The following is a 14,204-nucleotide window of genomic DNA, read 5'->3' as shown; positions in this document are numbered from 1 at the left end:
CCAATCACAATCCTAGTCCTTGTGGAATGTATACTTAGATGTTTATGATTATAATCACTGATAGGTTTTTGTTATTTGCTAGGTAGGATTATGTCACCTCTGATGAATATTTAGTATAAAGTCAATGTTTAATGAGAAAATTGGCGAGAGCTGAGCAAACGTCCGCTGATGTCTGTTGTAATCTCCCTGTTTTAGATCATTGTTAATAAAACTGCAACCTTTGCCATCTTCCTGAGTTGGTTCGATTATTTGGACTCGTAGTTATTCTGTGACCCCATCCATTGCATGCACATTACTGAAGATCCATAGGTTCAGATGAGTCCTGGTCTGTTTAATTTTTCTTAAGACTCTCCTCTGTTAATGATTCTATTAAGATAATACTTTCTGAGTAATGTAAAAGGGAATTTTTGTTTTGTTCACTTTGTTCAACTGCCTGAAATTTGTAGGTTACAGTTTTATTAAAGCATCTTGAATCATAAACATGCTTTTCACTTTGCTTTAGGACACAGGTAGTATTGTGTAAAATGAAAATTGTCTGAAAAAGGGCTGCATTTGTGCTTCATTTTCCCCGGTTTTAATCCGCTTTAGTAGAGGCAGTGCAGTTGCAGCAGCATGGGCATTTCATACTTTGGGCCTCATTACGACCCTGGCGCTAATGGGTTAACGCGCCTTAAAAGGCTGCTGCGCTGTTAACTCATAAGCGCCTTACTACGAGGTCCCTTTGCGGGACCCGACCTGAACGACCAGCCGTTAAAGTAGGGACCCGCAAAGGGACCTTGGTGCTAAGTACGGTACCGCAATTTGCGGTACCGTACTTAGCGCCTTCCCCAGTCCCATTGAACCTTATGGGGCAAAAATGGGAACAGGGAAGGGCCAATGTTCAATGGGGAATTACTGCCCCGCCAACCTTGGAATGGGGTGGTAATTCCCCATTGAACATTGGCGGACACGTTACGATACCGGCACCAACCATGGTGCTAATAGCGCCATGGTTTAGCGTTGGTATCGTAATGAGGGCCTTTGTCTTCTTTTCATCACAGAAGCACACTAATTGCATAGCTAGGCATGTGGTATGAACTTTAACTCCCTTTCTGACCACCCTCCGCAAGCAGGTATAATAGATACAGGTAAATGCAGTGCTGTGTCTATTTTCAGTGGCACAGATTGTACAGTTACCTCTCAACAGGACTGATATATATTCAGCCAAAGAACCTTAATTTATCAACAGAGCTGCTATACACATGTCGTGGGACAATGCCAAACATTCACAGCAGGGCTGGTTGCATCATGCCCACATTTCATAGCAGGCCTGCTATGCTTTGGGACAGTAGCTACATTTCTTAACAGAGCTGCTGTGAAGAAAGCATGAACATGTGTTGGCATTTTCTGCAGCGAGCTAAAGTACTCAGCAAGAACAATGTCTGAGCTCTTCCCACCTACCTCAGACAGTGTGAGAAGATGGCATTGCTGACATATACTTAAATCTCTTCTACTCGGTCTTGCGCTTCTCATAATTTCTGCTTCTCCCATGTCCAATTACTGAGCCCCACAGCAAAAATCTAGCACGTTTCAAAGTCTGGTTATGAATCTCCTGATTAATATAGGATAGTCCAAACAGGCTTAGAGCTTTTGACAAGCCATTTATGTCAGGCAAGCCTCACATGGAACTGCCAGTGCCCTTAACCTATGTGCCTTTCAGTGTCAACAGCCTGTTGGGAAAGGAAACTCAGTGGGTCAATAACCCTGCTGCAGAGATTATTGTGTAACCTGTTAGATCAAATCCTGTTGATAGGTGAGTTAATGAGTCTGCATCAGAGATATGCATTTAAGGTGCAGGTACCATTCAATTGTAACAGAGTTCACTTAGCTTTCGACTTATCTAAAGGACTACTAAATGTACAGTGATTCAGAACACACACATTTCATATGGGATGCTTTACTTGTAATGTCTCAGAAAACAACTCTTCAGGGCTGCTATGCTTGCAGTGGCTCAGAACACACACCTCATGAGGGCTGCTATACTTGTAATGGCTCAGAACTGTAAGAGATTTTGTTTTATTGGGGTAAATTTGGGATTTGGCGATATTTTCTTACCAAAAATATTTGTGGTAATTCGGCGGTAAATTAGTCTTGCATTTATATTGGTTTTGGTATCACACTATTTTAGTGACCATACTTTGTTAACTTATATTGCTGGTAATTTTAGTGGTATCTTGTTTTGCGGTATTTGCTTCTGTGGTACAGTGGTGAGCATTGTTTTATTTTTTTATACTACAACCCCATCATAAAACAAACCTTTCCTTTCTATTAGAATACCTTCTAGTTGTCTGTAGAGAGCCCCAGACTTATGCACTTTAACAGAACCCAATGATTTTATTCAGAGCGGCACCTACAGTTTGTGGCTGGTATCACTGGCTTATGTACAGCCAGTAATCTATGTGCCATTAACAGGGGAGTTGCTAGGTCTGGAAAAGACCCGGGGCTACGCTGATGTCGAAACTGTTGGGACTGGGGGCTAGCTAGTCTTTTGGCTGTAGCTCCTGAGATTCTATCCGGGGCTACAACCAAAAGATCAGGGGCTTTAGCCCCCTTAGCCCCCCCCTAGCAACGCCCCTGGCCATTAAGCATTACTGGCTTATGTACATCCAGTGATCTATGTATCAGATCAGACACCTTCCCATCAGCATGCAAGGTGGGAAATATTCAACACAGTGCACACAAACCTCTGCTTTATAGCTGTTTAAGACTAGCTTTCTCTTGTTTGTTATTTTACTTGCATTGGTAAATTGGCAAATGCACTACTGCACTGATATGAGTCTCCGCTTTATACATCACTTATGTAAATAATTCCCAGATGGATGAATGACACAAAAATCCCATTTGTTTTTATACATGCTTCTTGTATTGAATCTTATTTACAAGTCACCAAGTCTTACCATGGGTTAATTACAGCATCATCTGCAATACAAGAGAACAAAACAGAACAAGCAGATATTTTTTAAAACATGGATTAATGTTCCCACATTCTGAAAATAATGAAAAATTAACATGCAATGATTTCCTAACATCCCTACACTGCAAAAAATCTTAGCCACACATACTGCATTTTATCTGGTCCTCACTTAGCACTTGTCTTACCAAGGTCGGCCTTTCTTTGAAGTCCTCTGCACAACCTTGTTGTGTTCACAGTGTCAGCGCAAAATTCTTCCATAATCTTGTGTGGGGAGCGCTAGCTAATTATGTCCCACTGCTAGCGCTCTACCCTCTGGAACCTCTGTTAGTCTTCTCAGCCCAGCATGAACTGCTTTTTTCATTTCTTGTCACTAAGAAAACTCACAACAATGAAAGCTTTAGGCCCAGAGTTACTGTTTCACTTTGTTTCCTGCCGCTTGCATTATTTCTGTTCTCCACAAACTGAAGAAAACCCCAGTGTGCATTTAAAAATGAATCTCAGCAGTGCCACCAAAACTTGGATTTCACCTCATTTTGCATATGAGACTGCATTTTAATGTTAGAGAAGTAATAATTAGTATTTCAGTAATATTAATAATGTTAATCAGTTATGTATTATAATGTAGTCTCCATACATTAAGCATCCATATATGATTATGTGCTGGCAATCAAATGCTATTATATTTTTGCAAAATGCTATACATGTCCTTACAGAATACACAAATCACCAGGGCTGCTATACCTGTGATTGCTCAGAACACAACTCTTCAGGGCTGCTGTGCTTGTAATGGCTCAGAACACACACCTCATCAGGGCTGCAATACCTGTGATGGCTCAGAACACACAGCTCTTCAGGGCTGCTGTGCTTGTAATGGCTCAGAACACACACCTCATCAGGGCTGCAATACCTGTGATGGCTCAGAACACACAGCTCTTCAGGGCTGCTGTGCTTGTAATGGCTCAGAACACACATCTCGTCTGGGCTGCTATACTTGTAATGACTCAGTACAGACACATTTCAATTCGGCTGCTATACTTGTAACAGCTCAGAACACATACCCCTCCAAGGCTGCTATAATTATAATGGCTCAGAATACACACCTTATCGAGGCTGCTATACCTGTAATGGCTCAGAAGTAGAACATGCACATCCCATGAGGACACTATACATGTAATGGTTCAGAACAGACAAACCTCATTTGGGCTCCTATACTTGTAATGGCTCAGAATACACAGCTCATATGGTCTCTCCTACTTGTAATGGCATACAGTGTTAGTAAAACATCTGCATTCAAGCAAGTGCTGCATCTGATCAGACAAACCTCAAACTCTATAATTCCCAGCCTAATGGCCAAAAGAAAGTTTGAACATATCTAAAAAGGAGCACCCAATGTTAAAGCTGCACTAGATTTTTAAATAGAAAAGGCATTTTCAGCTTTTTGGATATTTATTGGTGCTATCTTAATGTTAACCTAAGCAATACAAGAGAACAAAGGTGTTGCTGGGGGGTTGGGGCGGCAAGAGACAGAACATACTAGACAATCTAAAACAGGAATTCGAGCAACAGGAAGAGAGAGCAATGAGCTACATGATAGGACAAAAAAGAAAGTGAGATGGGAAACACAGTTAATACTAGGACAAACACACAATAGGAGTGAGGGACAGAAGTAGAGCAAAAGAGACATTAGAGTCAGTAAAATAAAACATGGATCAACAGCCGGTGGGAAGAGATGGAAATAGAAAAGCAAGACTAGAGAAGGTCAGGCCAATAACATCAGAAACAGTGCACAAAAGATAATCAAAAGGAGTAGCAACCACAACCGAGAAAATGAAAAAAACAGATATAGCCAGAGTAATGACATGAGAGAGGCAGATGAGTTATATCAACCGATAGAGCAAGATATAGGAGGGAAACAGCAACAATAGAATGCAGACATGGGAGAGGCAGAGTGACATAGAAATGTGCCATCGCAACACTTAAGGGTGAGAGGCAGAGCGTCAGAATGTGAGAGACACCGGAAACAGAGTAGCAAAGGGAAGGAGCGATGGAGCAAAAATATAGAGTGGCGGTCAAGCAGGCAGTTACAGGCAGCAACAGTAGGCCCGAGAGGCAGAGAAGTGATGCTGGTTGAGTGAGGGACTTGATTTATGAATCACCCGATGTAACTAGCTGGCATCTATAGTAGCTCTTAACAGAGTTTGTGCCAAAATATCATGAGGATAAAGCAGGGTAGTTTGCATCTTCAAGGTTCTTGTGTGGGGAAAATGTTTTCCACAGGTGCAATAAATTATATAGAACGACTTTGAAATAAAGCTGTTTTGTTACTTCTGTTTTTGAACAAAGTTTTAATTCTACACACAAATTGGATGGCTGTCAGACACTTTTTACTCTCTTGCGAAGGAGGAAACTCATTTTTACTCTCTTAAAATTGGATTTACTCTCTAATTCAAAAAAGTGGGAGTAAATTACTCTCACTCCAAAATCATATCTCGAGCACTGGGTACAATCCTTTCTGTGCATCCTTTCTGTGCATTGTTTATTGGGTGTCTCTTGTAGGGTATCCTTTCCTGTCTATAGATATAATTCCCCAAGGATGTTTCCGTACCGGGGCTGGGCATGCTCACACTGAGACCCAGCCCCTCCTCATCTAAAATTCTACAGAAACAAGATGCAAAACAGCCCCATTTGAGAGACTGATGTTGCAGCCATTTTATCCTCACATCCAAAAACATAAGATTCTGAGTGAGTATGTATGGTTCATGGATACAAACATTTTAATGTTAGAGTGAGTGTTGTGAAGAGTGGTATGAGAACCAAGCCATGTGTCGGTTATGTATTTAGGGATCCACACATACAACCCTTTTATCACAGACGTGTTTGTCAAATATAGAGCACTCTGATCATTTTTATATTCCCGAAATGCTCAGTGATTGAATACAAAGCAGACAGGAACACTCATTAGTGCAATTTGTCCCCCTTCCCTCTCTCATAGGGGTATTTTGAATGAGTACAATAGGAGTGTACAAGACTGTCCATTTTAGAATGATAAGCTTCTTTCAGAAAATAATTCATATGGTTAATTTAGTGTTGCCCCTGAGAAATACATGTGAGGTTGTACGGACAGAAAGCCTGCAACACAGGGCCAGTGGTCAGTGCGCCCTCAGACCACGGCAGCCTGGCCACACTGCAGTGATAATCAGAGAGACAAGATGGTGAACATGTTACCTCACAAAAAAGAAGGACTAGGAGTGCTTTAATAAACCCCAAACCAGTGTCACTGTGTGAGATGAGTCTGAGGAGCTCTGTGCCGACTGAGAGTGATATGTTCAAAATATCTGAACCATCTCAATACAACACCACAACCTCCGCTTAGGGTTAGTCCAAACAAGCGAGTAGGATGATCAATGATGATTGATGTGGCTGACAAATCAAACAGAATGGGTGCCGCTGGCAGCCCTGAAATCCAGATCTCATCACATGTCATCTAGAATAGAAACCAGGGCAGACTCAGTGCTGCACGATAACAGTCTCTATTGCCAAGGCCCAGGAAATTCTCCAGTTTATGGAAAGAAGCTTGCGTAACAAGTGATTCAATTGGCGCTCATTCTGCATTGCTTTACTGTGATGCTCTTCTCATGGACAATCTATTTCCATCTACAACTTTTCAATGTACTCAAGAGTCATCAGAACAAGTCTGTGTTGTGGCCTTATCTATTCCTCCATCTTCCTGTCCTGGCAATTCATGCTGGGGTCTGTGAGTCAAGAGTTGATTGAAATTATCCTCCGTTACCCGTTTAATCTAATCAATACGTGTCTTGCTTCTGGTTTTATTCCCTCTCAATTAAAACTATCTTGGATTACTGCTCTCTTAAAATATGCTCCTTAGACCCTGTCTCTTTATGAGTGCATGGGCCTAGGGCAGGCTATTCTCCTCAGGAGAGTGTGCGCCAGCAGGGCAACATCCAAAACAACAATAGCATAGCAGGGAGCAAAATAAAGGACATAACTACTCAATGTTCTATCAGAAAATGAGAATGCAATCAAACTAAAATGAAACACAAACTAATAAAAACTCTAACAACCCCCACCTGTGAGTAAATGCACAGAATATGCACACCTTTGGTTGAAAGTGGCACACTGGGTATGAAAACAGGGGCATGCAGGCAATTGTCTTTGCATCACTGTTCAATTGTAAGTATGTATCTTTTAAAAAATGTGGAAATTAGCTCAAGGCATGTACAGCACTTGGTAAATGTGATGGTGAGCCAATCTTTGTGCTTTAAAGGCTCTTCAGCAGTGAGCTGGCTCCACTGGATCCAGTCCGAGTTAGTTAGGGTAACGGTTAGAAGGTTCTGGAGAACAGGCAGGCGATATCGAGTCAGCCGCTCAAAGCAGTTTTAAATCATAGAATGTTCAAGACAGTCCTGTTGGGTCTTGCAGCAACTTGAAATGGCTAGGGAATTGTTGATTCTGCTCAAAAGCAATATGAAGTGGCAGGCAGAGCCCACACACTTTTTGATTCTGTGGTGCTGTGGGATCTGTTCAGCATCTCAGAGAGACAGAAGGAAACATGCCTTCATCTTCCCTTTTCAGCCACGAAGGATGCCAGAAAATACCTTGCATGTGTTCGAGTGTTCCAAAATCATATAGGCTTTAAACGAGAAGACGTGTGCAATATATTTTCAGTACGGCGCGTTGGAAAGTGGAGCCTGATTAGAAGAGAGAGAATACCAGCATAATTTTGCATTAACATAGATCTACCAAAAAAAGTTTGCGCTTGCACACCCACGCAGATGGCATTCGGTCACACTTGTCCTTCCCTATTGCACCCACACATGGAATCTATTTACGCAGGTCTTCTCTTTCTGTTATCTTATTTTATGTTAAATTATAGTGTGGTATGGTATCTTATGGGGTATGATTTATAAGGTACAACCCTGCCATTTGCATGGTTTTTAATAAAAGAATATAATATAAATGAAGGGAAGTGAATGTTATCTTACTGAATAGAAAATGATATTGGTAGGAGGAAGGCCCTCAGGATCTGCAACATCCATTGATTGATTAATTGATATTTTATTTGTATAGCGCCTATACACAGAGTATTTCAAAAGTGCTTCAAGGCAAGGGAGGGAGCAAGGGAAAATACAATGACATTCTAATAAGGCCTTGAGACATTAAGAATGTGAAAAACTACTATCGTACTAGGCCAGGAGACATTTCAGATAGTGCAAGAGCTATGACAAAGATAAGGGGGGTGGAGGGGAGATGACACAGACAAGCAACTATCGTTCTAGACCTGACAACCTTTCTGTTAGAGCTGGAGAGTTGACAAGAGGTGCGGGGAGGTGGGAAGAGGGAGGAGGGAGGAGGAGAGGAGCAAAACATGCGACTATCGTACTAGGCCTCATGACATTTCTGGTAGTGCCGGAGGTGGAGGAACAAACAAGCTACTATCAGACTAGGTCAGATGACATTTCAGATGGAGTAAGAGCTATGACCAAGGTATGGCGGGGACGGAGGTAGGAGATGAGACAGACAAGCTTTTCTTAATGTGTTGGACTCAAATGGCAATAACCGATAGGTGCAGTAGCACACTTCTGCCTCAGGCTTTTACAATCATACAAACACCTCTTTATTCTTTGATTCTTCATTGTGGTTTGGGGTGACCAAGGCAGATCTTTTAACTCTGTGCAGTCTTGGGATGCTTCCCAAGCGGTGAGAACCTTGTGATGTGCATTGTGGTCCCTGGAAGAGAAACCCGAACAGCTCCGCTGGGAAAAACAAGGAGGTGTTCATTGAAGAGGGAACATGAAACAAATGATCTTGTAAAGACAAACTTGGAAGCAGGTAGAACATTATGGAAAGTGGAGGCCAAGAGAATAACGCGGGTTTATTTTAAAATATGAATTCAGAACTTCAAGATTAAAGTAAGTTCAAATAAAGTGCATTCACACACTAAAGCATTAACAGACATTTCCTTTTCCTTGAGTCCAGCGACTTTAAGTTGTACGTGTGGGAGCAGAAACCTATGAGTTGCATCACATTTCCAAATCACATATTACTATATGTTTATTTGCAGGTGGAAAAGAAGCTGTATGCAGCAGGAGAAGAAGTTGAAGTGGTCTGCTATTCAGGCTATGAGTTGGTGGGTTATCAATTCTTCAGGTGTCTACCCGACGGAAGGTGGCATGAGCAAGGTGCTGAGTGCAAAGGTGAGACTTGTAATACACATTGCTGATCAAACATAAACCTAAATATGTACATAAGTGCACCATAACCAGCCATGTTTAATTATAAAACTTAACCCAAGGGACACTGTAATCACAATCCACCTCTCAGTGCAGGACTACCAAGAGCCTGATTCATAGAATTTCTAGCACAGTGAAAAGTGACTTTGATCTGCGAGCAAACACCCTGATTCATAGAGCGGTGCAAAGTCCCTTTGCACTGCTAAAATACACTTTGCACCCCTCTGTGAATCAGGCTGTTTGTTGGCAGCGCAAAGTTCCATGAATCAGGCCCTAAATGACTAGTGTTATCATAACTGAGTGAGACATCCCCTGAACAGGATGAACAGAAAGGCATTCAAAGTCAAACAAGAATAGATTGAGATAGTCTGTTGAAGTCAAAAGTCTTTTCCACGGCCTTGTGACTTACTAGAAGTTACTTGAGGAGATGTGTCTACTGAGCAATGTTCGCACTTGTGTAGCCACGTGTGATGGGAGCATGCAGAGGCTCACAGGGGTTGTTGCTCTCATGAAAATGAGAGGATACCCTTTGGGCAAACTAAGCCTGGGAACTAATTCTGCAACCACACAGGTCGTTTACCTCAATTTAGGGAATATAAAAAAGGCACTTTTATGTAAGTGTTTGATGGCCCACAAATCGGACTGCAGAGCCAAGTCTAAATATGGATCGAAGGTCACTGCGTGTAATCGAGAGTGCCTGACCATGGGAGCTCTGTGCCAAGATGATTTACTGTCAATTACTGAAATAGTGTATACATATACACAGGGGACCACATTTGTCAAGTTGTCAAGTTGTTTTGTGTTTAAAAAAAGGTTTATCAGAACCACTACTGGCACAGAGTTCTGGGAGCCAACCAGGTGGACCTGCAAAGCATTTTGCCATTAACGGTGAACTGATTAGCTCACTTGGTAATGAGGCTGAACAGTCAGACTGAGTCTAATGAGATCAGGGGTTTGGTGTGAAGTACAATTGACTTTAATAGAGATTGGCAGGTATTTGAATGTTGGCACAACTGTATGTTAGAAATGTACTATTTATTAAGTGCACAGATGCATTAAAGTCAGAACACTACAATCTAAGTAAACCAATATATGTACAAATGTAGAGACAGCTTGCAACCCCCAAAAGGGGCCCACAGCACTTTAGATATTACAACAGTCATGTGACAACTGTGAGGCAGACATGGTATCACAAATAAGGACACAGACACCAAAGAATACGTTTCAACACCTTTATTAAGTTTGGCTGGGGTTGGAGACTTCCTAGCTGCCCTAATTCTAAAATGGGAGTAGTCTCAATCATCAAAGTAAAATAAAATGGTCAAAGTCAGTTAAACAAAAGACATAGGGCCTCATTACATGGAATGCAGTAAGGGTTTACCGTTACCGGTAGGGATACCGGTACCGGTAAACCCTTAACGCCTTACTATGAGGTCCCTTTGCAGGACCCGACCTCAACGGCTGGTTTTACCAGACGTTAAGGAAGGGGCCCGCAAAGGGACCTTGGAGACAATTACGGTACCGCAATTTGCGGTACCGTAATTGCCACCTTCCCCATTCCCATTGAGCCCTATGGGGGCTCAAATGGGAATGGGGAAGTGCCATGGTGAATGGGGAATTACCGCCCCATCACACCTTGGAATGTGGTGGTAATTCCACCATTCACCATGGCGGACTCGGTACGGTACCGGCGGCAACTATGGCACTAATAGTGCCATGGTTACCGCCTACCGTGTAATGAGGCCCAAAGACTGTGGCAAAAACCTATACTTGCCCTCAAATTTCACAATAACTAAGTGTGGGAAAATTTATGAAATAAAGAGTGTATCAAAAGAATGTCAGAATGACAATGAAGGGGGCTTACCGCTCCCTTCCCTAAGTTCAGGTCACTGGGATTCTTACAAAGTTCCTTCAAGGCGGGTAGAATGCACAGGTCAAAGATTTCCCATACATCTGTTTCACTTCCCTCGCCTATTTCAATGCCAGTTCAATATGCATCACAGTACTCTTCAATGGATTATTTTGGGCTTCCACAACCCGGCTTCACAATTCTCAAATGAATATTCACAAAGTTCCTTCTTAGTTATTTTTACAGGCTGCCCGTGCCTGTCTTCAAACACTTAAACTGGGCTGAAACCCTTTCCAGCCAAATAGCTTTGCTTCACAGAGCTCGGGGAGAACTCCCTTCCCCAACCTTTGTACTTCTCTTTCACAATGTTCACCTGTCAGAGACCTTCGCAACCGCATCGTATTATCACCCCCATTCGTGACAACTCTGACAACAGGGACCTTATCATTATCACTTTGCCAGAGACTTTTGCGAATGCACTGCATTCTCACCCATATGCGTGACCACTCTGACAACAGGGTTGACTTCTTAATGTCTGTGTCTCTTGCACTTGGCTTCGCAGAACGAGCCCTCTGCCACTCTGTGCCTCATTTCACAAACAGTTCACTTTGACATTAGCCTTTCGGGATCTCTGCATGCTCTGTTTCCCTTGTGCCGTTTCCTTCAATGGCTTTCAACACAACTTTCATTATTCACTGTTGTGTCATCTTTCAAAAAGCGTTTAACAACAAACCTTCTCACAGGGCACCGCTCTGTTACTTGGTTTCTCATCGCTCCCTCGCTAGTTAAACACATTCAAACTTTCAGTTCAATGGCCCTCATTACGACCCTGGCGGAAAGCGACTGACCGGACCGCCACAGCGTAAATAGCGTTTCCGCCATTGCACGATGGAGCAAAGTGCGGCCCATTCCGACCCATCGGGCACGAGCACCACGCCATGGCGGAAGTGCAAAGTCCGCGATGGCGGAAATGACCCCAAAACGGCCCACACTGCCGCCGTACGGCGCCCTAGGTGCAATACCGCCACCCATCATAGCGGACACCGCAGTGAGCGCCAACCGGAAAGTACGGCGACCGTAAATATACGGAAACGGAAGTAAAAACATGGGCCCGGAACGGGAAACAACACCCCGTACACCTATAAAACCACAAAATACACACAACCACTAAAAACACCACCCTGAGACACATCCCAACCCGTCATCCACCCTAGTGAAACCAAGAAAAATGGGAAAAGTAGCGAAGAAAGCGTGCGACCGCAAGCGGCAGGTCCACTTCTCCCGTGAGGAACTCACCGTACTCACAGAGACCCTCCAGGAGAATGCCGCCGCCGTCTTCTCCACGCAAATGACCAGGACGGCACTAGCGAACAAGAAGGCCATATGGGGCCTGGTGGCACAGCGGGTAAGTGCGGTGGGGACCGCACCCCGCAACCCACAGCAATGCAGGAAGCGGTGGGACGACCTGCGGATACGTGTCCGTAGCATACTTTCTGCCAACCGCAACATTGCCACAGCCACCGGGGGAGGGTCGGAATCACCCATCAAGTTGACCCCCTGGGAAGAAATCTGTGCCTCCACCATTGGAATGGAGAGCATAGAGGGAGTCGGAGGGATGGAGAAAGGAGTGCAGACATCCGGAGAATCAGGTAGGTGGCCCAAATAAAACCATGCCAAATCCACAATGTCCAATCATGTGACTCACATGTGTCCACATAGCGCAACAGCAACACATGGCCAGGAGAACGTCCACACACATTGGCCTGATAGCGCACTTTAAAACCACAATAAATAAATAAATAAGTAAAAACCCCAAAAACACCCACTACACGTGCAGCAGGCACACCCTAACTGCAGGCTGCCAAACAACTGCACCCTCACTCCACACACAAATGAAAGCACCTCCAAGGCCCCAACCCAAATCACCCTCAGGTACCACCCCAATGCATGTGATACATTGCCATTCCAATTCCCACAGACCCATTAATAACGCTCGCCCTCCTTTACTCCACCACAGGGTCCGATCCAAACGACGAGCTCCAGGACACCCCTACCAGCACACCTGCAAAGAGGGCCAAGACCGACGGCCAAAGACCCTCCACCTCAGCTGCACGCATCAAGACACGGCAGCAGCACATATCAAGTGGCAGCACACAGGAGGGAACATCAACAGGCACCCCAGCAGCCAGCATGCCCACAACAGCACCACCACAGGTCCCCCCAATGGATGCCACAGAAGGTACTGCCTCTGGTGGCAGCAGCACCATAGGTGACACCCCATTAATGGCAGCATGCTCCGACACAGAAGACGGGGATGTCGAAGTCAGATCCATCCATGACCTGTCCCAATCCCCCTGTCTGTTCCATCCCGTACACCATGAGGATACCACGCAGGGGCACCCACAAGACGACGACTGGCCATCCCCCACAAGCCCTGTGGCAGGGCAACATGAGGCGAACAGCCCCTCTGTGACACCACCGCAAATGGCCATGGCCCAGCAGAGGCAACAGTCCCTCGACCAGTTAATCGTGCAACAGCAGCAACTGGCCACGCTCCTCAAGGACCATGCCGATGGATGTGGGGGCACCAAGGCAGACATAGAAACATCAACTGAGACACTTAGGGCACAAATGGAGAGTAGCACCGAGAGCCTGAGAGTCCAAATGGAGAGTAGCACCGAGAGCCTGAGAGTCCAAATGGAGAGTAGCACCGAGAGCCTGAGAGTCCAAATGGAGAGAAGCACCGAGAGCCTGAGGGGGGAACTGCATGCGACGTCCAAAGACGTATGTGCCGAACTTGCCGCAGTGCGCCGTGTGCTCACTGAGCTCTCACAAACCCTTAGGGACATGCATGGACGTGAGCAGGCAGAGACATCATCCGTTGCAAGTTCCGTCCAGGGCAGCCCCCAACGTAGATCTGGGAGGAACCTGCGCTCCACAGGCAGGGGTGCCCCTGATACCCGCAGAGGGGGCTTGCAATAGCGACTGCCCACTGACAATGAGCATCTTTGGACACTGGTGTTCGGGGGGGAGGTAGGAGGGTGGAGGGGGTGTGTTGGGCTCACTTGGGTGGCTGGTCGATAGGGTGTTCAACATGATATCACATATGCCATAAACAATGCACGATCAAACAATGAGATGTGTGGACAAT

At 44.6% G+C, this 14,204-nt stretch overlaps 1 protein-coding gene across 1 annotated transcript in view; it reads left to right on the top strand.

The window, feature by feature from the left end:
- Window positions 1–14,204, top strand: part of LOC138511484 (complement component C6-like) — a 913,779-nt gene that overhangs the window by 791,428 nt on the left and 108,147 nt on the right. Inside the window, exon 14 of the mRNA XM_069627199.1 lies at window positions 9,036–9,168. Coding sequence (XP_069483300.1) covers window positions 9,036–9,168 — 133 coding nt within the window. The remainder of the gene's footprint in view (window positions 1–9,035; window positions 9,169–14,204) is intronic.

This window comes from Ambystoma mexicanum, chromosome 6p (assembly GCF_040938575.1).
Source record: "Ambystoma mexicanum isolate Mex_15411 chromosome 6p, UKY_AmexF1_1, whole genome shotgun sequence".
In the NCBI taxonomy this organism is placed as follows: Eukaryota; Metazoa; Chordata; class Amphibia; order Caudata; family Ambystomatidae; genus Ambystoma; species Ambystoma mexicanum.
Note: the sequence above shows the minus strand (reverse complement) of the source record. Positions and strands in the feature narration are given on the sequence as shown.